Below are 26,707 nucleotides of genomic sequence, written 5' to 3'. Positions count from 1 at the left end.
GCCCTGACTTGTTTGATGGGAATGAGCGCAGGAGCTTAGGAGATGGTTGATGTCTAGTCAGTTCCATGAATCCTATTCTGCTACTCAGATTTTTTTTTTTAGAGTGTAGATAATGGTAATGGTGACAGTAAATGAAGAACCTCAAACTTCTTTCTCCCCCTCTCCCTCCCTCTCTTTCCCCATCTCCACTGGTCACCCCTTCTCTTTCATGCATACTCACTGTTTTGCTTCTTTGCTCTCCCTCACAGTATCTCCATTTCTGCTTGGCCGTGCCCTCTGGGCCGGCAGTCGATTCACTACAGTTATGACCCCTGAGCTGATTCAGCAGTTTCTACAAGCAACTGTGAGTGGTTTGCATGAGACCCAGCCACCATCGGTGCGAATCTCGGCTGTTCGAGCTATCTGGGGGTAAGCTGCAAACTTGACGTTTTGTTTTATTTTGAGCTTTTAACCTAACCTTCCAAGGTGCATCATGGTTGTCATGCAATCACACAGCATGGAAATGGACCCTGCAGCCCAACTCATCCATGCTGACCAAGATGGCTCATCTAAGCTTTTCCCATTTGTCCATGTTTAGCTCATCTCTCTATATACCCTTCATATCCATGTACCTGTCCAAATGTCTTTTAAATGTTGTAATTATAACGTCTCAACTAATTCCTTTGCCATTCTGTACACCTGCCACCTCGGTGTTGAAAAGGGGGTTCTCCCCCCCCCCCCCCCATAAACTTTGTACTATGCTCTCAGGTTCTTGATTCCCAAAAAGGCTTCTCCACAAACACTTCATTAACCTGCCCTTCCCATCTTTAATAACTGATTCTAGCAGTTTCCCCACTACCGATACTAACTGGTCTGTAATTCCCCGTTTTCTCTCTCCCTCCCTTTTTAATAAGTAGGGTTACATTAGCTACCCTCCAATCCTCAGGAACTACTCCAGAATCTAAAGAGTTTTGAAAAATGATCACTAATGCATCCACTATTTCTGGGGCTACTTCCTTAAGTACTCTGGGATGCAGCCTAACGGGCCCTGGGGATTTATCGGCCTTTAATCTATTCAATTTACCTAACACCACTTCCCGGCTAACCTGGATTTCACTCAGTTCCCCCATCTCATTTGACCCCAGGTCCCCTGCTATTTCCGGCAGATTACTTATGTCTTCCTTAGTGAAGACGGAACCAAAGTAGTTATACAATTGGTCTGCCATGTCCTTGTTCCCCATGATCAATTCACCCGTTTCTGACTGCAAGCGATCTACATTTGTTTTAACTAATCTTTTTCTCTTCACATATCTATAAAAGTTTTTGCAGTCAGTTTTTATGTTCCCTGCCAGTTTTCTTTCATAATCTATTTTCCCTTTCCTAATTAAGCCCTTTGTCCTCTGCTGGTCTCTGAATTTCTCCCAGTCCTCTGGTAGGCTGCTTTTTCTGGCTAATTTGTACGCTTCATCTTTTGTTTTGATACTATCCCTGATTTCCCTTGTTATCCACGGATGCACTACCTTCCCTGATTTATTTTTTTGCCAAACTGGGATGAACAATTGTTGTAGTTCATCCATGCAGTCTTTAAATGCCTTCCATTGCATATCCACCGTCAACCCATTAAGAATCAATCACAAGTCTATCTTGGCCAATTCACGTCTCATACCCTCAAAGTTACCTTTCTTTAAGTTCAGGACCCTTGTTTCTGAATTAACGATGTCACTCTCCATCCTAATGAACAACTCAACCATATTATGGTCTCTCTTGCCCAAGGGGCCTCGCACAACAAGACTGCTAACTAGCCCTTCCTCATTACTCAATACCCAGTCTAGAATAGCCTGCTCTCTCGTTGGTTCCTCTACATGTTGGTTTAGAAAACTATCCCACATACATTCCAAGAAATCCTCTTCCTCGGCACCCAGGCCAATTTGATTCACCCAATCTATATGTAGATTGAAGTCACCCATTATAACTGTTTTACCTTTGTTGCACGCATTTCTAATTTCCTGTTTGATGCCATCCCCAACTCCACTACCACTGTTAGGTGGCCTGTACACAACTCCCACTAGCGTTTTCTGCCCCTTAGTGTTTCGCAGCTCTACCCATATCGATTCCACATCCTCAAAGCTAATGGCCTTCCTTTCTGTTGCGTTAATCTGCTCTCTAACCAGCAATGCTACCCCACCTCCTTTCCCTTTCTGTCTATCCCTCCTGAATATTGAATAAAGTTGTTAAAGTTGTGCTAATGGTGATCTTATTAAATGGCAAAATGGACTTGAAGGGTCCACTGTTTATTTCATAAGGTTGTACTATCGCTAAAATTAAAACTAAAAATACTTCTTTTAGGTTCCTGTCCTATTGCTCCATTTTGATTATTGTAAATCATTTTTAAATTATTTTTTTCATTTTCAAAATATTTATGGGAAGAGAGCTTTCAACCCCTTGAGGTTTTGTCACTACTACGGAGTCTGTGCATAAACTTGCTCATTGTGCTCTTTATCTCTTGATATCTTGTCAAAGCAAATTTTATTCAGCATATATATAATAATAATAAACTTTATTACGGACTCAAGGTCCAGACATGGGGCAACATTACATTAAAAATGCATTGCATATCAAATATCATAAATAAATGTAAAATCATGGTATATCACATAAAAACATCATAATTTATATTTTAATAAAAACCCACAATACTTAAGTTAAAAATCCAGATTAAAAGATGATCAATGTCCTGCAACGAGACAACGATACCAGTGTCTCCACAACTGGGATTCGTAGCGTGTAGTGCTAACCCTTATGTTTGTCAAGGCCACAATAAGCACATTTTTAGAGTCATTTATCCTGCAAATGAATTTATACATGTGGTGTCTTAGGATAGCTTCTAAAGTACTGACTCCTGCAGCCACAAACATATTACTGGCACTACACCATCTAGGTTGCCTTAGCAGTGTTCTCATGGCATCGTTATATGCCACCTTTAGTCTCTGCATACTTGTCTTTAAATAGTTCGACCACAAGTGCGCAGTGTAGAGGGGTGTGCAGTATGCTCTAAATAGCGACATCTTCACCACATCTGCACACGCACCAAATTTACGCAAGAGGATATTTGCCTGTACATACAGCATGCATCATTGCCTATAAATATCCTCATCATCTGTCATTTGTTCTGTAATAATATGCCCTAGATATTTTATCTTATTACAGACACTAAGATTGTTGTCAGACAATTTAAAAACAGGATATTTTAGGCATTTATCTCTTTGGTTCTACAGACCATAACAGCACTCTTACTAGCATTATATTTAATGTCATGTTCCACACCATACACGGAACATATAGTAAGGAGCTGCTGGAGACCAGCGCTAGACGGACTAAAGACCACAAGATCATCTGCATACATAATATGGTTCACTAAAATATTACCTATCACGCACCCAGTGTTACAGGCTTTCAATTGTTTAGACAGATCATCAATATATAGATTAAAAAGGACTGGGGACAAAATTCCCCCTTGTCGAACACCATTGCTAACTCCAAATGGGGCTGAGACCCTATTGCCCCATTTTATTTGCATAGTCTGGTGGGCATACCAGTAGGCCAGAATTCTAACAATGTATTCAGGCACCCCTCTTTGACTCATTTTACCAAACAGCTTTCTGTGATTAACACAGTCAAAGGCTTTGGAAGCATCAATAAAGCACATAAGGATTGAAGAGTTTTTGCCTCTATATTTGTTTACAATCTCCTTTACGCCTTTAATAAGCCTTAAAAAAAATTGAGATCCCAGAATAGTTTTCTCAAGATCGCATCTCAGAGTATATTTTCATCCCAGAATATATTTGCTTTATACCTTTGCTTTGTCTTCTGACTTTAACCGACTTCCAACCCAAGTTACTGGTTACTTCCTCTTCTTTTTGCTGATAATATTTTATGATTTTTTATCATTGCCCAACATCCACAGATGCTGGAGAAACTCAGTGGGTGAGGCAGCATCTATGGAGCGAAGGAATAGGTGACGTTTTGGGTCGAGACCTTTCTTCAGTCTGGGGAAGGGTCTTGACACGAAATTTCACCTATTCCTTTGCTCAATAGATTCTGCCTCACCCACTGAGTTTCTCCAGCATTTTTGTCTACCTTTAATTTTTCCAGCATCTGCAGTTCTTTCTTAAACACCCACAGATGCTTCCCAATGCTTCATTTCATTTCAGTCAGTCAATAATTAAGTTGGTGAATTGGACATGACCATCCCAACGATGTGTTAAGTGCTCAGTTAACATGGAAACAGAATCCTTAGATTCCTAACATTTCTTCTGTAGTTTCATTATTGTGTACTTTATTATGCATATTTGAGCAGTCAGGTTCTGAGTAATGGGTGGAATTGGTTTTTAATAGATGCATACTTAACGTACTGATCTCCAGTGTTATGTAAACTTGTTATGTAAGCAGTCTATTGTTCAGCAAATAAATGTAGCAATATAGTCTAATATGTCTGTCTTTCCTTTCCCACAGGTACTGTGACCAGTTAAAAATCTCAGATTGTACACGAGTAATACAGCCCTGCCTACCCAGCATCCTGGATGGTTTGATTCAACTTGCTACTCAGTTCAGTTCCGAGGTGCTCACCCTGGTCATGGAGACGTTGTGTGTTGTTTGCACCGTGGATCCTGCCTTCACTATCAGTGTGGAAAATAAAGTCTGTCCTCTTACCATCGCAATCTTCCTCAAGTACAGTAATGGTATGTAGGTCAAAGTCAAATCCAATCTTATGTAACTAAATCTATCTGTTATTGGACTGGTAGTGGATTAAGATTTCAGACTTTCAGCATGGAAAATTCAATTTTGTGTTCATGTTAATATGAAGCCTCTTAAAATCCATCTTCAAAATAAAGTTGAAGTAGGAGGAGTTGAACCCCTAGGAACTGGATGGGAGGTGATTATTTTTTGGTGAATTCCTTAGTTGCATTGTGTTGGAAAGATATGAATTCTATATCGAACCCATTTGGTGCGGCGAGTGAACCTTAACCACTGAAATGTATGTAGTCTATGAATAAATATTTCCAAATGTTTTGCATAGCCAGTGCTGGCAATAATATTCTGTTGTTTCACTGTCAGTTGGCCCATTAACAGATTTAACCAGAATTCATTTGCAAGGTGCATATGAGTGATTCTCTTCTTTAATTGCACTTGTTCACTTCGAATATCCAGATCCAGTGGTCGCATCTCTGGCACAAGATATTTTCAAAGAGCTTGCGCAGATCGAAGATTGTCAAGGTCCCATGCAGATGAGGTTAATTCCAACTCTTGTTAGCATCATGCACGCTCCATCTGATAAAATACCCTCTGGACTCTGCGCAGTGAGTAGTCCACACAAATTTATTATTGTGTTGATTGAATGCTCAATGCGAGTGAACTTGGATTGACATTAGTTTTTCTGACCACTTGCAGACTGCTATTGACATACTGACAACTGTAGTGCGAAACACCAAGCTGCCGCTGTCAGAGGTGCTGATCTGTCAGGCATTCCCCGTTGTGGCTCAATGTACTCTGCACACGGATGACAACGCAACCATGCAGGTAGACAGTTTGACATTAATTTAGGGTTATGCACTTTGGCAGTGGAAGTAATTTACAATTGAATCAAAACATAAAATATCGAGCATTAGCATTAATTTGGGTTTGAACTGGAGCAATGGGGAGGGTGGAGAGGTTTAAGGTTGTATACGTAGGGTGATGCAGTGAGAGTACGTTTAAGATTTATGCAGGGTAAACTTAGTGTAGATTTGATATGCGATTGCATGCCCCTATAATATATTCACTGGAAAAATTAGTTAATTTTGTATATGCTTCCTGGTGGAATCTGCCCATCTAAATCTGAACTCTGTTCTTTTACAGAATGGTGGCGAGTGTCTGCGGGCCTATGTGGCTGTGGCAATGGAGCAAATAGCACAGTGGCACGATGAGCAGGGTCATAATGGGCTCTGGTATGTCATGCAAGTGGTTAGCCAACTACTAGACCCCCGCACCTCGGAGTATACTGCAGCATTTGTGGGGCGGCTGGTTTCCACTCTCATCACAAAGGCTGGGTCACAGTTGGGAGAGAACCTCGACCAGATACTGCGAGCAATTCTCAGCAAAATGCAGCAAGCAGAGACACTCAGTGTAATGCAGGTGAGATCAGGAACTCTAAAAGATTTGATAAAGTATGTTTTTGAGGTGGGGCGGGGGACAGACGCGCGATGGGAGGGTGATGTACATTGGAAGGGTGGTGTGGCTCAGGAGGCTGAAGAGCACAAAGGTTTATCTGAGTGAATATGTGATGCATGCAAAGACATGCACAGGATATGTGAAGGACATGATGCAGTGGTGTATATTTCTGCAGTTGGCGTGAATGAAAATAAGTGGTCATGGAACAGACTTCTTTCCCTGAGGCTCCGTCTTTGGAACACTCTTAATCAAACAAAAATAGAAGCCGACTTTGACTATTTTTACGGCAGAGGTAGATAAATCTGAGGATGTGGGTTAGAGCACCACTAGGAGATAGAGTAATCTCTTCACTTAGAGCTGTAAATTTCTGGTGTTTTCACTACAGAGTGTTGTGATATCAACAGTGTTTACAAGATTAAAATAATCTGAGTTTATAGGGAGAAGGCAGGAGAATGAGATTAGGAGGGAGAGATAGATCAACCATGATTGAATGGTGCAGTAGACTTGATGGGCTGAATGGCCTAATTCTACTCCTATTCCTTATATTATAATGGCTTTTTGGTTAACAAGGAAATTGTGAAACACTAGTGGCACGGTGGCGCAGCGGTAGAGTTGCTGCCTTACAGCGCTTGCAGCGCCGGAGACTCTGGTTTGATCCCGACTACGGGTACCGTCTGTATGGAGTTTGTATGTTCTCAAGTGCGTTCAACACCATCCAACCCCTGATTCTGAATGACAAGCTTAAGAAGATGGGGGTGGATTCCACATTTATCTCCTGGATATACGACTGCCTGACGGGTCGACCACAGTTTGTCAAGCTGGGGGACAGTGTCTCTGACACAGTGGTGTGCAATGTTGGTGCCCCACAGGGAACGGTTCTGGCCCCGTTCCTCTTCACCCTGTATACAGCAGACTTTAACTATAACCCGTCTGAAGAAGGGTTTCGGCCCGAAACGTTGCCTATTTCCTTAGCTCCATAGATGCTGCTGCACCCGCTGAGTTTCTCCAGCTTTTTTGTGTACCTTCGATTCGCCAGCATCTGCAGTTCCTTCTTAAACAAAAGACTTTAACTATAAGTCTGACACATGCCACGTACAGAAATATTCAGATGATACAGCGATTGTGGCATGTGCAAGGAACGGGCAGGAGGAGGAATACAGGAACTTGACCAGTTCCTTTTGTGCCTGGAGTGAAGAGAACCGTCTCATACTGAACACAACTAAGACTAAAGAGATGGTGGTTAACTTTGGCAGGTCCAAGCTCCCCTTCAGCCGGTCAACACTGCTGGGGCTGACATTGAGGTGGTGCAGACATATAAATACCTTGAAGTGCACCTTGATAACAAACTGGACTGGTCTGTCAACTCTGACTCCCTCTACAAAAAAAGGCCAGAGCAGACTCTTTTTCCTCAGAAGGCTCAAATCCTTCAATGTGTGTAATGACATGCTGCACATGTTTTACAACACTGTGGTTGCAAGTGTTATTTTCTACGCTGTTGTCTGCTGGGGCAACAGCATTAGTGAAAAAAACAACAATAAGCTGGTCAAATTGGTTAAACGAGCTAGCTCAGTGCTGGAGGGGAGAGTAGACTCTGGGATGGATGTGCTTGAGAGGCGTATGAGGCACATGGTGCAGGTCATCCTGAAAAACCCCGGGCATCCCCTCCATGTAATTCTGGAGAGTCAAAAGAGCACTCGAACCAACAACCGGCTCCTCTCCCTGCCCTGTAGAACGGAGCAGTTCAGGAGATCCTTCACCCCTGCAGCCATTAGATTTTATAATTCGGACCACTAGGCTGTAGGGGGATGCATTTTTGCAATTTTTAATTTTTAATTGTTAATTATTGGTCTTTTTAAGTATTTATTGCTCTCAGGTAGTGTCCACAGTGTATTCTATGTATTTTCTGTCTGCGTTCGTTTTGAATCTGTGGGTTTGTTGGTTGGGGGCTTCTGGACATCTGAATTTCCCTGAGGGGATCAATAAAGTATTTATTATTATTATTATTATTATTATTATTACCCGTGACCTGCGTGGGTTTTCCCTGAGATCTTCGGTTTCCTCCCACATTTCAAAGATGTACAGGTTTGTAGGTTAATTGGCTTGGTAAATGTAAAAATTATCCCGTGAGTGTGTGTGTGGGATAGTGTTAATGTGCGGGGATCGCTGGTTGGTGCGGACCTGGTGGGCCGAAGGGCCTGTTTACGCGCTTTGTCTCTAAACTAAACTAGTGTGAAAGTTGAGTTGAGATGGTGGATTGGGCATAATATTTTTAACATTAGGGGAAATACAAGACCTACTCCTGTGTTGTGTTCATATTTGTTCTCTCCATACCCTTCAATGAAGATGCTCATTGTTCTTCTTTCTCTAGTCTCTGATTATGGTGTTTGCCCAACTTGTTCACAATCAGTTGGAGCCTCTGCTGGAGTTTCTCTGCAGTCTGCCTGGACCCACTGGCAAACCTGCACTGGAGTTCGTTATGTCAGAGTGGACTAGCCGGCAACCTCTCTTCTATGGACAGTACGAGGGTAAAGTCAGGTGTGCTATCAGTTCTGCTTATGGATAGCTTGGGCAAATACAGCTGACCTTTGGGAGGTATCTATGTCTTGATGTTTTGGGGAAGTGTGCAGAGGCAGTGTTGATGCAAGAGTGACAATAATGGAGACGAGCTCCAATTAGTACAGAAACGGGTACTTTACGTGCTTCAACAGCAAGAACTCTTGGAAATAAAGAAAGAAAGCCTGGCATCTGACATGATCAACAAAATTGTAGCCCTAGAAAGAAATGATGCAATTGAGACTTCAAAGGCCATTGACTATGGTTGTGTAAAGAAACAAAAGGGAATGTTATGCCTATTGGGTGTACATTAGGCCACCAATTGGTGGAAAGGCGGGGAGGATATTTCTGGGCAACAGTTTCAGAACTTCAGTTTTCTGGTAATGATGGGCTAGATCTCTTAAAGTAGGCTGGGATGGTAACAGTAAAGAGGGCAAGATGAGAAAGCAGTCATGAAATGTGTATAAGAACGTTATTCCATTTCCAGCCTGATAGGGAAGGAAACTATCCTTATCTTGTTTTGGGAGTTGGAAGAGGTATAAAGTTGGAAGAGGTATTAATGGAAGAGCTTTTGCAAATAGAATTCCAGTAGAATTACTTTGGCTAGGATGAGACCATATCTGAAAATATTCAACTGCTGATGAATTTAATTTCAGCGAGTTGTATATGGGGTTGGCCCAAGTGAATCAGCAGGAAAGGTAACTATTGGTTAATGTGAAAACATCAGTGGATGTCAGTATAGAGAAGATTGCATTCCTATAACATGGTAAAGAATGTAAAGGTTTTCCTGATTAATGAAGAAAGATGAAAAAACGCAATATAAACAAGTGTTTTCTTATAAATAAAGAAACACCGTGTTGGGTGAGGCAGCATCTCTGGAGTACACGGGTTGGTGATATTTTGTGGCAGGACCCTTCTTCCGACTGATTGTGGTGTGGGAAAGAGGGGGGGGGGAGAAAGTTGGACGAGACGTGGGGATAGGATGAGGCCCGGTGGGCGATGGCTGAATAGAGGTGGGGAGGCGGGGTGATAGGCAGATGGTTCGACAAAGGGCAGAGATGAAAAGAGAAATGGATTGAGACAGAGATAGTAGTGTTAATGTATTAATAATAAAAAGTAGCGAATGGGCCTAAAAGTACATGCCTAAAGGGAGCAGAGGAGTCTTCTAAGAAACTGGAGAATTAAATCTGACATTTAGGATCGGGATCCTTCATCAAGTTGGTGAAATAGTGGGGATATAGCTGATCGAAAGGGGTTAGGCAAGAACTTGTATCTGATCTGGAAGTGTTAAATGGCAGAGTGTGGAGATCTTATTACTGTATATCTAGTGTAGGATCGTTTGCCAATCAATAACGAGAAATGCTCATCGTATTTAACCTGCAAATGGTTGCAACCAGTGTTCCTGAAATGGAACCCCAGTCCAATCGTTAACCAGGTCCAGTCAGAGGAAATCCTGTATTAGGATTTTTGCCGCGTCATATTATCCTTGATTGGCTGTAACACCATGTTTCAAAGTTGATCATGAACCTGATTCTGTTTACTCCACAGCACTGTAGCAATGTGCAAGCTCCTGCAACATGGTATTAACACAGATGACAAGCGACTACAAGATATCATGGTGAAAGGGGAAGAAGTGTTCAATGCTGATGAGGGAATACGAACTCGTTCCAAAGCAGCAAAAAGTAAGAACCTCCGAATTCAACCAGGTTTTTAAAGATCACAAACCAACTTTTACAGTTTATCTCTTTATTAACAACACTGGAGGAGATGCAGAGGAGATTTGCTAGGGTGTTGTCTGGGGTTTCTCTTGAGATCGGATAGACTGGGTTTATTTGTTTGAGTGAAGGTGCCTGAGACTGATCTGACAGATATACAAAAGACAGAGGACATTGATAAGATACATAGTGTGAAACATTTTCCTCTTAAGTGCCCATGAACAAAAGGGATGTAAAGTGCATTCAGAAAGTATTCAGACCCCTTCACTTTTTCCACGTTTTGTTACGTTACAGCCGTATTTTAAAATGGATTAAATTCTTTTTTTTTATCATCAATCTACACGTAATACCCAGAATGAAGATGCGAAAACAGGTGTTTAGAAATGTTTGCAAAGTCATTAAAAAGAAATAACTGAAATTTCACATTTACATAAGTATTCAGACCCTTTGCTATGACTCTCAAAATTGAACTTGGGTTCATCCTGTTTCCATTGATTATTTTTGAGATGTTTCTACAACTTGATTGGAGTCCACCAGTGGTAAATGTAATTGATTGGACATGATTTGAAAAGGCGCACACACCTGTCTATATAAGATCCCACAGTTGACAGAGCAAAAACCAAGCCATGGAGACAAAGGAATTGTCTGTAGACCTCCCAAGACAGATCGTGTCGAGACACAGATCTGGGGATGGGTTTAAAACAATCTCTGCAGCATTGCAGGTCCCGAACATTGGCCTCCGTTATTCTTAAATGGAAGAACTTTGGAACCACCAAGACTCTTCATAGAGCTGGCCGCTCAGCCAAACTGAGCAATTGGCGAGAAGGTCCTTCCTAAGAACCCTATGGTCACTCTGACAGAGCTCCAGAGATCCTCTGTGGAAATGAGAGAACCTTCCAGAAGGACAACTATATCTGGAGCACTTCATCAATCCGGCCTTTATGGCAGAGGGGCCAGGCGGAAGCCACTCCGTCTGACCACATGACAGCACGCTTGGAGTTTGTCAAAAGGCACCTAAAGGACTCTCAGACCATGAGAAACAAGATTCTCTGGTCTGATGAAACCAAGATTGAACTCTTTGGCCTGAATGCCAAGCGTCACGTCAGGAGAAAACCGGGCACCGCTCATCACCTGGCAATACCATGCCTACAGTGAAGTATGGCATCATGCTGTGGGGATGTTTTTTCAGCGGCAAGAACTGGGAGCAAGGTACAGAGAGATCCTTGATGAAAACCTGCTCCAGAGCATTATGGACCTCAGACTGGGGCAGAGGTTCACCTTCCAATAGGACAACGACCCTAATCACACAGCCACGACAACGCAGGAGTGGCTTCCCGACAAGTCTGTGAATGTCAAGCCCGGGCTTGAACCCGATCGAACATCTCTGGAGGGACCTGAAAATAACTGTGCATCGACGCTCCCCATCCAACCTGACAGAGCTTGAGAGGATCTGCAGAGAAGAATGGGAGAAATTACCCAAATACAGGTGTACCAAACTTGTAGCGTCATACCCAAGAAGACTTGAGGCTGTAATCGCTGCCAAAGTTGCCTCAACAAAGTACTGAGTAAAGGATCTGAATACTTATGTAAATGTGATATTTCAATTGTTTCTTTTTAATTACTTTGCAAAAATTTCAAAACACTTGTTTTCGCCAGGAAGCAGGGTGGGAAGAGGTATAGTCGAGATAGTTGTGGGAGTCGGTGAGTTTGTAATAGACTATTTTCTTTGATGGAAGGATGATTAATTAAATCAAAAGAAAAACGTTGCAACATCTGCAGTCCCATTTCCAATATAACAATCATGATTTTTTTTTCAAAGTATCCAGATTTATCGAAGGTGCAACAGAGAAAAAACAGATTAAGCAAAAAAAAGGGGGTGAAATGCAATGTTGCACTTTGAAGTCATTTACTTTGCAGAACAAATAGAAAAACAGTTTAAGCAACAAACTTTTGCTCAAAGGGACTTGTACTGGTTCAGGAAATTCAAATGGAGCCAAAAGAAACTGCAGATGCTGGTTTACAAAGATGATTGTTTGGAGATGATAAGTTGAGACACAAAAGGGTCACAGATGGGGATGTCATACAAATATGTTTAAAGATGGGATCGGTCGTGCCTTGTTTGAATGACAACAGATAAACCAGTCTGCCCAGCAGGTCCAGAAAAATGTGCATTGAATGTTTGGATCTGTAATTCTTCATCAAAGCAGGTGGTGCCTTCAATAACGGTTGATAGGAAGTAGCATATAGACCTCAACAGGGAATATTATTTGGACAGTGTCAAAACAATAGTGGGAGCCACTAGCTAGTTGGCTCTTTCATAGTGCTGTGGCTTCATGATTAATGAAAAAGAGGAGATGAGTTTGAGGACTATCTTCGCGCAAGGATTGGGAAGAAGTATGTAGAAGCTCTTTGGGCTGGGAGTGTGGTTGTTCGACATTCAGTTTGTTAGTAAATCTGCTCTTGTTCCTGGGGTCCTTGAATATACCAATGAGACCCAAATGCAGTTTAAAGCAAGGAATTTTATAATTTAAAAAAAAATTCTTCCAATGGTATTCTTTCTTGCACCTCAAATTGTGTTCCTAGTTCTACTCAGCATAATGTTCATTTTACATGTTCTGTTGGATTCAATAGATCCGGAACGATGGACAAATATTCCTCTACTAGTTAAACTCTTCAAGTTGGTGATCGGTGAACTCTCCAGTGTAATGGAAGCAAATATCTCCAGGCAATCCAATACAGCTGAATGGAATCAAGGTAATTTGGACATAATTGTCGTCTCCTCCATTTCCATTCCCCCTCTCTGTCCCACCGCCATCAATTTAACAACTTGGATATCCTTCCGCACTGTCATGTTACCTCATCTTTCAGCTATACCCTGGAGGCTGATGGCTCTTTACCTTGCATATTTAGATGAAACAAACGACATGTGGGAGGACCAAGGTGACAATGATGAAGAAGATGATGATGACGATGATGATGAAGGACTAGCCGGACAGTTGTTATCAGATATGCTCAATACAGGGGGAAGCATTAGATGTGGTAAGAGGCTCTAATAATTTCCACTCATTTTTGAATCATCGAGTTTTGTTATTGAATAGTTCGTGTTTTACTTGTGTATTCTACAGTAAATCAATGATATTTGGCCTGTCTGTTCCACCAGTCAACAAAGTCACGCTGATCTGGTCATTACCTCAACTCCACATTCCCAACTTTATTTCTGCACAAGATTCTGTTTACATCTCTGTTTGAGAAGAGAATTCCAAAGAAAGCAAAAGGGTTCAAATGGGTGAAGCCTTATTTTTAAATACTAACCACCTGGATTTAGATTCTTCCACTAGAGGGAACATCATGCAGGTAAAATAAGAGGAAGACGTTGCTTTTTGATTGTAGAGGATATTCTTGTGGGGCTCATCCAGTGAGGCTATATGGGTAGAACTTAGACACAGGAAGGAAAGGGGCACTGTCCTGTGTTGCCTAGGGGGCGCTGTCCTGTGCACGGCTGCCCAGCCAGCAGCTGTCTGTCTCTTCATCTTTTTATTTTTTATTTTAGTTAGTTAAGAGGTTTGTTTGGAGGTCTATACTTTTTTATGTGGGGGGTGGGGTGGGGGGGAAGGGAAACTGCCTTTCAGGGTCCCTACCTGGTCGGAGAGGCAGCTTTTCTCCGGGCTGCAGCTTCGACCCGTCCTCGCGGCCTACCAGCGGGCCTGGAGCGGCGTTTCCTGCAAGGACCGCCCAGAACCTCGGCTTCGGCGGCGGCACAGCGCTGGAGCGCTATCGCGGAGCGGGCAATGCCTTGCCTGGGTCGCCGCGCTGGAGCTCCGGTGAGCTGAGACCGCTGGGTAAAACATCGCGGAGCTGCGGGACTGTGGAGCGATCAGCTGCGGGCGGCGGCGCTGACTTTACACCGGGAGCCTGGGATCTCTAGATGAGATCGCCAGTTGTGGAGCTCCAACTGGCGCGGCCTTGTTGGCTTCGGAAGCCGCAGCCTCCAGTGCGGAAGCGGTCGTTCCAGGGTTCCCAGGCCGCTGGGAGGACTCTCCCGACGCCGGAGCAACATCACCCGGCGAGAACGGCCAGGAACATCATGCCTCTGTAGAGGCAACTGTGGAGGCCTCAATAGGCCCGACTATGGGTGAACTGGGGTTGGGGACTGGACTTTGTGCCTTCCCTCATGGTGGGAGCCATTGTGGGGGGATGTTCTATGTGTTTAAGACTCTCATTGGTGTTATGTCTGTATTCTTTTTTTTGTGTGTTGCAAAATGGCAAAAAGCATTTCACTTCACTACACCTGGGTGTATGTGAATGTGACTATTAAAATACCTTTGACCTTTGATACCTTTGAAATGATCAAGAGTCAAAGGTGTTTTATTGTCATATGTCCCAGACAGAACAATTACATTCTTACTGTAGCACAACGGAATATGTAGACATAGTACACTGTAAATAATGATGAACGAGAGAGAGAGAGAAAAAAAGTTCAGTGTGTGTATACTCCAGAGCCAATAAAATCATGGGAGACCCCTTCCACCCCTGCAACGGACTGTTCCAGCTGCTAAGGTCAGGCAAATGCCTCCGTTGCAATGTTGTGAGAACGGAGAGGTTGAGAAGGAGTTTCTTCCCAGAGGCCATTAGGACTGTAAACTCCTATCTCACCAGGGACTAACTTTTACTGTACCACGCTACTGCTTTTTTTTAAATTGCTGTTTTTTTCCCCTTTCCCTTCTGCCCACAATATTTAATATGCAAAAGAATATGTGATTATGTTTGTAGTTTGTTTGGTTGTTTGTTTGTCTTTTTGCACAAAGTCCGTGTGCATTGCCACTTTTCATTTCACTGCACATCTCGTATGTGTATGTGACGAATAAACTTGACTTGGCTTGACTTGACCTCTTTGGCTCTTATGATCCTGACCACTTTAGATTCTGTTACCTCTCATTTACCTCAGGCCTGTACCTTGTATATCTGCCTGCTTTTTTAAATTATCTGGTACAGATACTGCATTGTAGTTTTCATATAGCTGAACATTTTCATTGTTACCAGACAATCTTGGACTGATCCAGTCTATTTCCAGTCACGGTCATAAGTAATAGGAGTAGAATTAGGCCATTCAGCCCATCAAGTCTTCTGTGCCATTCAATCATGGCTGATCTATCTCCCTCCTAACCCTATTCTCCTGCCTTCTTCCCCAACCCCTGATACCTGTACTAATCAAGAAACTAATCAAGCAAACTTCCCATTTTCACAAATATGCATTTATTTAGATTGCTTCAAATAAATTAAAATGGATGTACGTATTTGATAAAAAGCTTCCTTCAGACAGGATTGTTAAAAAATGGTGGATTTTATTTAATGGTTACATTAGGCGATTTTCATAATGATTGATGCTTGTAAAACGTCAATAATCTGCTTTTGGACCGTTTGGAAATCCTGATTGTTTGGCCTCCCTTTCCCATGGGGCTCTCTCCCTCGTCCTGGAGTTCTCCCCATGCCGCCAGGGCTCTGTCCTCCCACACCCCTCCACCCCACCCCTCTCGCTGTGTTCATTGGAAGATTTATCCCCCAACTGCATTACAACTTAAAGTGAACTGAAAAGTTATTGAAATATTAATTTAAAAAAACAACATTCAATAGTCCAGGAAGTCTGTTGATTTGCTACTTCTAAAGTCCTGAGCATGCCAGATTTACAGAGTTGCGCTGTGTTTTCAAACTATCTGAACTTGGGTTCAGTTACTAATAGTCTGCTTTTAACAGATGATGATTATTACGATGATGATGGTGAAGATGACCCAGACACGCTGAAGGATCCCTTGTATCAAGTTGATTTGCAGGTAATTTTAAATGTTTGACAGTGAATGTTTAATTTTGATATTTGCCCAGCAGACATTAATGAAATGTTATTCCACAGTAATTAGCAGACTAGATTTTTTCAAATTACAATTTCTCACGTGGAGGAAGCTCTTGAAATTTAAGGAGTTTTCTGTTGACTGGAGCCACAATAATGAGGCTAGCAGAGCCAAATCTGGCAAGTATGACTGACAATCATTGGGGAAATCAGTATTCTGGAGCGGTGCCTGTCGGTAGATAATGGAAGTAAACTGGCAAAATCTGCTACTGGTTAAAATGTCAGCCAAGGTGTCTGAACAAATATTTAATTTTTATGCCCCAAGGAGACAAGTGTGCCTATGTTCAAGAAGTGTCCGAGAGAGAGAGTTATATAATTGTAAATGGTAAACAGCATAAAACGGTCTGAAGAAGGGTCTCGACCAGAAACGTCACCCATTCCTTCTCTCCAGAAATGCTGCCTGCCCCACTGAGTTTCTCCAGCTTTTTATGTCTATCTTCAGCATAAAACAGAAGGAGGGGATATAACAATGGAGAAGCCTGGTGACTGAACATGTACAAAGAATGAAAATGATTATCAAATGTTTTAGTGAAGGAGTTGGGAACAATCTCAGCCCTTCATTGTAAATGGAAATAAAGACATGGCACTCTGTTTAGTGACCAATATCTGCATTTACAATTTACTGGTATCTTGCAGAGTCCTCAGGATGCATTCCCAAGATTGGTAATGGTAATGATAGTACTGAAAGGGGTTGTATGCAACCAATGTGCTTGGTTTTCTCGGTAACTCTCTGCCCTTCTCATCTCTTCTGATCCCTCTGCCCTTCGGCTCCCATGTGCTCTAGAGCTGGTGTGACATTTGTCCTCCCTGCTGAGATCTTATGAATCACTACCTCTTGTTCTCCAGAGGAATCAGTGTTGGAGAATTGCTGGACTAACTGACACTGGTCATTTGATTGGATTCTCCTGCATAGGTAAATACTTAATACTCAGCGCATGGGCACTGCCTGATTCTCCTACCCTTGTAAAAGACTGCATTCGGTTTATTCCCCTCATGATTTTATACACCTCCATATGATCCTGCGCTCCAGAGAATAAAGTCCTAGCCTGCCCAACCGTTCCCTATGGTACAGCTCCTCAAGTCCTGACAACATCCTCGTAAATGTTCTCTGCGCTCTTTCAAGCTTAATGATATCCTTCCTATAGCAGGGACACCCTGCTCCAAATGCAGACTCACCAATGTTGTGTACAACTATAACATAATGTCCCACCTTATATACTCAATACCCTGACTGATGAAGGCCAGTGCACCAAAAGCATTCTTGCCCACCTGCTATCTGTGGTGCCACTTGCAGGGAACTATGTACCCATACTAGATTCCTCTGCTCAACAATACTCCCTAGGGCCCCACTATTCACTGTGAAGGTCGATCCCTGCTTTGTCCTCCGAAAATGCAATCCCTTGCACTTATCTGTATTAAAGTCCATTAGCCATTCTTCAGCCCACTTGCCTAGCTGAACAAGATCCGGCTGTAATTTTTGATATCCATCTTCACTATGGATGATACCAGTTATTTTAGTGTTGTCTGCAAACTTGCTCTTCATGCCTTGTACATTCTTATCTAAATAGTTGATATAAACTGCAAACAGCAATAGGCCCAGAACAGATTCCTGAGGAATGCTCCTAATCACAAATCTGCATCTACAAAGGAGTTTCCATAATTTCAACACACAAGTTCATTCCTACAAATTTGCAGACAAAATCAACTGTATAGATCTAGAAATGGAGTTTGTTTGTCATCCAGAGAAGGCTTGTACAGCACAGAAATGTCCATTTGTCCACCTTGTATGTGCTGACTAATGTGCGCCCATTTACTCTAATCCTATTTTATTTCCCTCATCCCACTTTTTTTATTAACTCCTCTCCCCCCCCACACACACACACACACACACACACACACACACACACACACACACACACACACACACACACACACACACACACACACACACACATTGAACAATTTACAGTGGCCAGTTAACCTACTGCACCTGCATCTGATAGGGATGTGAAAGGGAACAGGTGCAGCTGGTGAATCCCATATGGTCCTATGTTCAAATTCCACACCGACAGAGGTCAGCATTGAACCCAGGTTGGCTGGAGCTGAGAGGCGGTGGCTCTACCAGCTGTTCCACGTGCTTGTGGTTGGATCACAATTGGAGCGTCTCTGCCATTTGTCATCAACATTTTTCATGCAGTAAATAATAGTTTTGCTACAGTAATTTCTGGGTGCTGAGTGGAATGTGGGGGCTGGTGTTTGCCATGATTTATGTGGTGAGTCCAAAGTAGTAAATGCTCTTTGTGCATGTGCTCGCGTGCGTTTTATTTATATAAATATACATACACGCACACACACTCATTCTGTCTTTTAATTTCAGGCTTATCTAACAGATTACCTCCGGCAGTTTGCGCAGCAGCCCTGCTACACACCGTTTTCAGATCACCTCAACGAGAAAGAGAAGAGAGTTTTACGGTCGATAGGCATTTAAGACAAACTGGAAGAGATGCAATTTTTCCCATGTCTGCCACATTGTTGACTGACACCAAACTCAGTCATCTTATGAAACTTCCTACTGTGTATGGGGAGAAAAGATCAGATTTCATCGTAGCCTTTCTTTCATTGTGACTCCAAGCAATTGAACTACAAAGGCTTAAGAATGAGTAGTTTAATTTACTGAAGCACACAGGTCTTTGGGAGTTTCTGCAGCTGTGCTGTGGGGGACTGGAGGAAACCTGTGCCGTAAAGTTCTGCAACCTCTCTTGTCTTTGTAAAGTTCTGCCATGGATCAGTACTTTTATATTGGAACATGTGGGGTTCATGGGAGCAGGCCTGGTCCAACGCTCTACTTTTGCTACAGAACACAAATATTGAGCTGTGTGATGCACTTAAAAAAGTAAATGAAAATTGAAGCTTTTGCAAAACATTTTGTTTTCCAATTGTCCCGGTATCCAGTCTGAGCTATTCTCACCGAAAGTCACTCCTGTTCTGAAGGTGTATATGGAGCTGTGTCAAAAGCATTTCCTGGCAAGATTTGAGAGATTACAGCTGGGTTAGCCGTGGGATGAGCGCTGCTGTTGTCCAGGATACCGGTTTGGCCGGTTTACATTAAGGGGGGAGATATAAAATAAAACCTGAAGAGGAGTTTAGTGGAAATACATGATGAGACGGGGTCCAGTGCGAGAGGGGAGGCTGTGTCGGTGTAAGAGCTGAAAGGTTAGAATGCGTGGCGCGGAGGATGAGGACGTGTGTTCGAACATGGGGTTTGGTTTGTTGCCGTGTATGGGTGGGGAGTGTAAGCACATGTGAAGGCAATAAATATAAAACTGAGAGATAGAGGTGGAAACGGGATTAGATGTGGATGAGAATAGGAGTAGTGGGAAAAGAAGGGGGAAGTTGGCGAATGTTTATGTACTATGGTCTGGCTTTATCTGCATCCTCCATGGGACTATTTTGTATTTTTTTGTAATTCTTATGTGATGGATGTTAAACCTAATGCGTTGAGGACCTCGCTCGTTCAATCATCCAACCCTTGCTGAAATGAAATGAGTATCTCACCCATTGCCTGATTCACAGCAGATGTACTGGAACTGGTAGTTTTAGTACATTGTAAACTCGTCGAGTACCTCCTGAGGTACAATTGGAAAGCAGTATGCGTGTTCAAGTAGTCTTAGAAGAATTCACCTTGATGAACCTGCTGCCTACGTTTTAACCTTGATACAGCCTTTTCTGGATGTGACTGCATTAAAAGTCCCAACTAACTAACTCTGCCTGTGTTGTTAAATGTTTAATTTTGTAACCAAAAGGAAACCGAGCATCCAGATTTGGACAAGGAGTTTATTGATTGTTGGGATAGACTAATGGATAGTTTGTTTGCCGTCTATAGAAAACTGCTCCACTCATTAACGTCGCAGGTGAAGCAACGGGTCAATTGGCACATCAAGCCCCTCCCGACATTTAATAAAACTGGCTGATTTTCATTTTCTCTTCAAAATCTTACATCCTTGATTCCCTCTCAATCCCTGTCTTACGTAGATGCAATAATTGAGCAGCCAATGTATCTTCTAGAGACTAGGAATAGTAGAAAAATAATTGAGACTAACCAGCCCCTGAGAGTACCTGCAAGAGCAGACAGACGACGGCTCTGCTGAGGCAGTCCAGTTGTGGATTTTGGGGTGGAGATAGAAGCAGGCAGTGCACTGCTGGGGAACGATAATGTTGGAGGCTGTGAAGGGGGGGGGGATCGTCAGAGATGATGAGATCAGAAACAGTCTGGGAGGTGATGGCTTGATGTTCATCTGTGGGGTCATAGTCAAGGGGGTCGGTATGAGGTGAATGAGAGCTGACGCCTGGCCTCAGCATGGTAGAGATCAGCCTGCCAGACTACAGCACCTCTCCTGTAGGAGGCTTTAATAACAATGTTGGGATTGTTGCTGAGTGTGCGGGAGGGCTGTGCGTTAAAAGGGGGAGGTTGTAAAATGTTGTTGGGGAAGTAGAGAATGTCCTTGTACGTCAGTCACTGAAAGTAAGCATGCAGTTACAGCAGGCAGTGAATAAAGCAAATGGCATGTTGGCCTTCATAGTGAGAGGATTTGAGAAAAGGAGCAAGGAGGTCCTACTGCAGTTGTACAAATCACTGGTGAGACCACACCTGGAATATCGTGTACAGTTTTATTCTCCTAATTTGAGCAAGGATATTCATGCTATGGAGGAGTGCAGCGCAGGTTCACCCGGTTAATTCCCAGGATGGCGGGACTGACATGAAAGAATGGGTCAACTGGGCTTATATTCACTGGAATTTAGAAGGATGAGAGGGTTTCTTATAGAAACATAACATTCTTAAGAGATTGGACAGGCTAGATGCAGGAAACATTTACCCCGTGTTGAGAGAGTCCAGAACCAGAGGTCACAGTTTAAGAATAAGGGCTAGGACATTTAGGACTGAGATGAGGAAAAACTTCTTCACCCAGAGAGTTATGAATCTCTGGAATTCTCTGCCACAGAAGGCAGTGGAGGCCAATTCACTGGATGTTTTCAACAGTTAGAATTAGCTGTTAGGGCTAACGGAATCGAGGGATATGGGGAAAAAGGTGGAACAGGGTAATGATTTTGGATGATCAGCTATGATCATATTGAATGGTGGTGCTGGCTCGAAGGGGGAAATTACCTACTCCACCTGTTTTCTATGTAAGTCAAGACACAGTTGATGTCACACCAGCAGTTGGAGTAAAGAGGTCCAGAGAGTAGAAGGACAGCAGGAGGAATGTTGGAGATTGGAGAAGGGGTTGTCAAAGGGACTCAAGGATTTCTTTTCAGATAAAAAGACCTGGAGACAGAGACGATGGAAGCAAAACTCTACATCATGACTGGTCTGGAACTCGTTGAGGTGTGGGTGTACCAGGCACGTGCCGTGAGTAATTACTCAGGGTAGGCAGTCGGTCGGCTTTAAAAAAAATAATTAAACCGCGCATGCCAAGATTGTTCACTCCGTAAAAATAAAAATAAAGACAGTAACAATTCAATTTGCCCAAGGCTTCCTAGTCTCCTTTATTCTTAATTACTGAATGGGTGAAGGGTGATGGCAGGTGGAGAGATGGTGGGAAAAACGGGAGTACAGGGAAAAGTTGAATCATTTGTCATCTTATTGAATGACAACACTTGTTCAAGGGACCAAGGGAGAGTTCCTTTCACAGCGTGTGGATAGCCTGTGCCAGGAATAAAGTTGCGGGGAGGGCAGGAGTGTTGAGAAGGAGGGGGTCGGGGATAATGGCAGTGACTCACTCACCGCTGCCGCAGCTCTCCGGACGTGAAGCAACCGCACTGTAGCCGGGGATAGAAGCAGCTCGGGGAGCTGCGAGCGACCGCCGGGATCCGACAGCAGAACTGGCCACCACTTCAGCGCCTTCTGCTGGCCCTCTCACCTCTGGCAGTGCTCTCCGTCTGAACACCTCTCACCTGCCGCTCGCTCATGTCAGCCGCTTCCTGCAAATCCTTAAATTCCCACAGCCGAGTAACAATTGCGCTGTTGGAATTTAAGGATTTGCGGGACATGAGTGAGGCTAGCGAGTGGCAGGAGACAGGTTTTTAGACAGAGAGTTGCCAGAGATGAGCAGGGGCCGGCAGAAGGTGCTGAGGTGGCGGCCGGTTCCGCTGTCTGGCACGGCGGCCGCTCACAGCCACCCAAGCTGCTTCTTCCCCCCCCTCCTTTTATCTTTGTCCAGTCAACCCATATAACATGGAAGGGTATAGCACAGACTCTAGCCCACTGTGTCTGCAGTGATCATGAGGCCAATCTAAAATTGTTCCATCTGCCTGCTCATGAGCTATGTCCCTCAATTGCCTGCCTATTCATGTGTTTATCTAAATGTCTCTTAAACATTCCTGTCAGATCTGCTTCCACCGTCTCCTCTGGCCGAGGGTTCCAATTACCCACTGCTCTCTGCAAAAAAAAAAAAAAAAATTGCTTCAAAAAGCTCTCATCTTTCCTTTTCTGACCTTAAACCTATGCCCTCTGGTGTATGACATTAAACTTCATCGGATTAAATTTCATCTGCCACTTATCTGCCCAAATCTTCAGCTGATCTACATCCTGCTGTGTTCCTTGACAATCTTTCCAGCTCTCCAGAACTGCACCAATTTGTATGTCACCTGCAAAGTTACTAATTAGATGACCTACATTTTCTTGCAAATCATGAATATCACAACAACTAAGGTCTCAGCACTGCCCTTTGAGGAACACCAATGGTCACCAACCTCCAATCAGAGAAACTCCCTTCCACCCTGCTTCTATGGCCAAGTCAATTATGGATCCAATTTACCAAGTCACCATAGATCTTATGTGACTTATTCTTTTGGACAAGCCCACATTGCCAAATGCGATAAAGTCCATATAGACAACATCCGCTGCTCTATCTCATCAATCATCTTTGTCATTTTCTCAACAACATAAAATCAGATTTGTGAGTTCTCTGCATATTGCTCTCACTCTGCATACTGGCCTCTAAAATATTGCATTCTCTGAGCCCATATATTGCCCTCTGTCTTGTCCATTATATTTGTTCCTATCTCTAATCCCATTTATTGTCCGTTCTGTGTGTATTGTTCTCTCTCTCCATACAAGATACATTTACAAGATACATTTATTTGTCATGTGTGCCAGTTGGCACAGTGAAATGTGATCACCATACAATACAAAATAAAGAACACGACACACGATAGAGTTCAACATCAAAAGTTTCCCACTGTGAGGGAAGGCACCAAAGTCAGTCGCCTTCTTCTAATGTTCCTGATGTTCACCCATGGTTGGGGCCTCCGGAGCCCTCTGCAGTCGCTGCACCGGGCGGCCCGATGCTCAGGCCCGCTCGCCGGGGTGACGGAAGTCCGACGTCGGGACTGGAGGTCCTCCTCAGCTGCTTGGGCATCCGAGTCGGGCACCACCTACTGGAGTCCGCGGCACCCAAAGTCCGCAGGCTGCGCTGAGCGGAGATGCAACGCTGGCAGCCCTCGGCAAAGGGCCTCAGGACTCCGCAATGTTGTTCAGCGCCGCCCGCGCTGGAAGCTCTCCCAAACGACAGCTCAGCGATGTTGGAGCAGCGGCCCAACGCTCCGGAGCTCCAAACGGTGATCCGGGTAGGCATCGCCCGCTCCACGGTGAATCCAGCACTGCCGCTGCTGTTGAAGCTCTGGTCCGGTCCCTGGCAGGAAAGGCCTCGCCAATCCAGGTGATAGGCTGCAAGGAGGGGGGGCGAGGCCGCGACTCGGAGAATAGTCGTGTCCCCACCAGGAAGCGACTGGGAAATAGTTTCCCCCTTACCCTGCCCCCCTCCCCCACATAGAAAAGTTAAAGATTCCCCAAAACAAACTTTAAAACTAAAGTTTAAAAAAGATTGAAAAACAAATGGACTGTAGGCAGTGGCTGCCTTCAATGCCCTTAGTTAGTGCACATATGTCCTCTCTGTACTTCGCTGACTTATGCCCCTGTCCCACTTGGGAAACCTGAACGGAAACCTCTGGAGACTTTGCGTCCCACCCAAGGTTTCCGACCGGTTCCCGGAGGTTTTTGACAGTCTCCCTAATGGTTGAAAGTGGTTTCCGCTTCTTCTATGTTCCGGCGATTATTTCAAAAAATTCAAAACCGGCCGCGACTAAAATAGGTTGCCGTTTTAAAAATCGGTAATTTTTTAGTCGAAGCCGGTTGCGATGCTAGTTGAAGGTGGTTTCCAGAGGTTGCAGGTGGTGGAAGGTAAGACCTTCCACTACCTGCAACCTCTGGCAACCACCTTCATAGAAGAAGCGGAAACCACTTTCAATCATTAGGGAGACTGACAAAATACGCTGGGAACTGCACGGAAACCTTGGGTGGGGCGCAAAGTCTCCAGAGGTTTCTGTTCAGGTTTCCTAAGTGGGGCAGGGGCATTAGTGTTCAGTTCTCGACATAATGCTCTCTGTATTTATTTACTTCTATGTTGCTCTCTCTCCCTTTCTGTAGTCCCTGTATGGTGCCCTCTTCTGTACTCTATTCCTTGTGCATTGATTCTCTTGGCTCCAGCCCTCTGTACATTGGCCTCTTTCTCTAGCCAATTACCTTTAAATTGCCCTCTGTCTGTACATGGTCCACACCCGTGTATTGCCTACACTCTGTACCTTGTAACAAGTGCATCATGAATCTCGTATGATTTATCTGTGTAGCTCCCTGTGTATTAATCATCTCTGACTAATTATTTGTAAACCACCCTCTCTCCCTCTCCCTTTCTTGCAGCTACCTATTCTAGTCAAGTTGAATTTATTGTCATATTTATCATATGCATTAGTGAGCCACGGATACAATGAAAACCTTTCTTGCAGCAGTATGATAGGTACTGACTCAGTCAACACACAAAAACATGAATTATACCTAAATTACACATTATGCAAAACAGTGGGGAAAGAAAGACTGCAAAACAATATATTAGTACAAAATCAATTAGAAACTAAGTCCATAGCAGTACACGAGGTAAGCTGTCATGTTCTGCTGTAGAGGTAGGATTTGGGTTGTGCAGGTTGCTTCAAGAGTTTGATGGCTGTAGGACAGTAACTGTTCCTGAATCTGATGGTGTGAGACTTCAGGCTTCTGTACGTCCTGCCCGATGGTAGCAGCGAGAAGGGGACGTGGCCTGGAGGATACCCACAGTGTCTACATTCTTTTCCTCCATGTTTTGAATGTACTCAAAGACTGAGCATCCACAGCCCCCGGGGTGCAGAATTTAAAAGGTGCACCTTTTGTGAATAGGAATTTTTCTTTGCCTTCATCGGACATTTTAGTAAATTGTCCCTGGTCACTTCCATGCGGTTCCAGACTCTGATTAAAGAACACATTGGGAATCAATGAAATGGCAAAAGATGTGGTCATACAAAATCCCCTTTGCCCAGTGGCTCCAGTCTGAATTATTAACATTTTGTATTTTTAGATGGGTTTTCAGTATCTGAGGTACTTTACTGTTCTGATCCAGTCTCTCAGTTTCCCTTGCATTGTTTAGAGATTGTAGCTTGCCCTCTCTGTGTTTCTTCCCCTCACTATTTCATTTTTTTGTTGCTTACAACTTCATCTTCAATGTTGTTTAGTAGAGTATTGAGTTATGTTGAAACACTCTTTAAAATATGTGACTTGATCTCCAGCTTGATCTTTAAGCTCAAGCGTCAATTTTCCGTGACTGAGTATTACTTACAGCAGGCGATACATTGGCATCGCACACCTCCCCAAAGCTTGTAAATATTTTACTGCTCCTGATAGCAGGCTCTTGCTTGCTTTCACTTATCTAGCTCTTTATTCTCAGACCTGTCTGACTATCAGGTTTGCTGCAGATGTATTGCTGACATATTTGGAACCAGTTGCAATGTTGTGTTTCCCCTCATCTCGATGTTAGATGGGATTACCAAATTGGATATGGAATCTCAGAACTAAAGAATGTTTAGGCATGGATGAAGAAAATAAATCGACCTGTGATACGCATGCTGAACATCCACCTTTGCTCTGATTACAGATTTGTGTTCTGACATCTGAGTGGGCACCTTACGAAAGGTTTCATTGAATGATGTAATGGTTGGAATGATTGATTGTACTACTGTCCTGAACAAGTATACCAGTGGAAAATGGCAGCTGGTTTCAACTTCTTGTAAACTGACCTGTGTTTCCAAAAGGTAACCAAGGCCTCTCGATCTCAGCGGGGTTCAGAACGACAACTTGACCACTGATTTCTGTCATATTGCTCTTGTGGTGAATGAGTGCAGGTCAGGTCAGCCCCAATCTCCCTTCTGGCATCTGCCCTATATCCAGCCTGTTGAACACAGCCATCCATTCTTCCCCGAAACATGAGGT

General features: G+C 43.5%; 1 protein-coding gene across 1 annotated transcript in view; it reads left to right on the top strand.

Moving 5' to 3' along the window:
• Window positions 1–20,118, top strand: part of ipo9 (importin 9) — a 47,220-nt gene extending 27,102 nt beyond the window's left edge. Inside the window, exons 14-24 of the mRNA XM_055654726.1 lie at window positions 249–408; window positions 4,492–4,718; window positions 5,188–5,336; window positions 5,428–5,556; window positions 5,875–6,150; window positions 8,555–8,721; window positions 10,288–10,421; window positions 13,086–13,208; window positions 13,365–13,493; window positions 16,206–16,282; window positions 18,734–20,118. Coding sequence (XP_055510701.1) covers window positions 249–408; window positions 4,492–4,718; window positions 5,188–5,336; window positions 5,428–5,556; window positions 5,875–6,150; window positions 8,555–8,721; window positions 10,288–10,421; window positions 13,086–13,208; window positions 13,365–13,493; window positions 16,206–16,282; window positions 18,734–18,844 — 1,682 coding nt within the window. The 3' untranslated portion in view covers window positions 18,845–20,118. The remainder of the gene's footprint in view (window positions 1–248; window positions 409–4,491; window positions 4,719–5,187; window positions 5,337–5,427; window positions 5,557–5,874; window positions 6,151–8,554; window positions 8,722–10,287; window positions 10,422–13,085; window positions 13,209–13,364; window positions 13,494–16,205; window positions 16,283–18,733) is intronic.
• Window positions 20,119–26,707: the final 6,589 nt, after the last annotated feature.

This window comes from Leucoraja erinacea, chromosome 24 (assembly GCF_028641065.1).
Source record: "Leucoraja erinacea ecotype New England chromosome 24, Leri_hhj_1, whole genome shotgun sequence".
Lineage (NCBI taxonomy): Eukaryota > Metazoa > Chordata > Chondrichthyes > Rajiformes > Rajidae > Leucoraja > Leucoraja erinaceus.
This window is presented reverse-complemented; position numbering and strand designations above follow the sequence as displayed.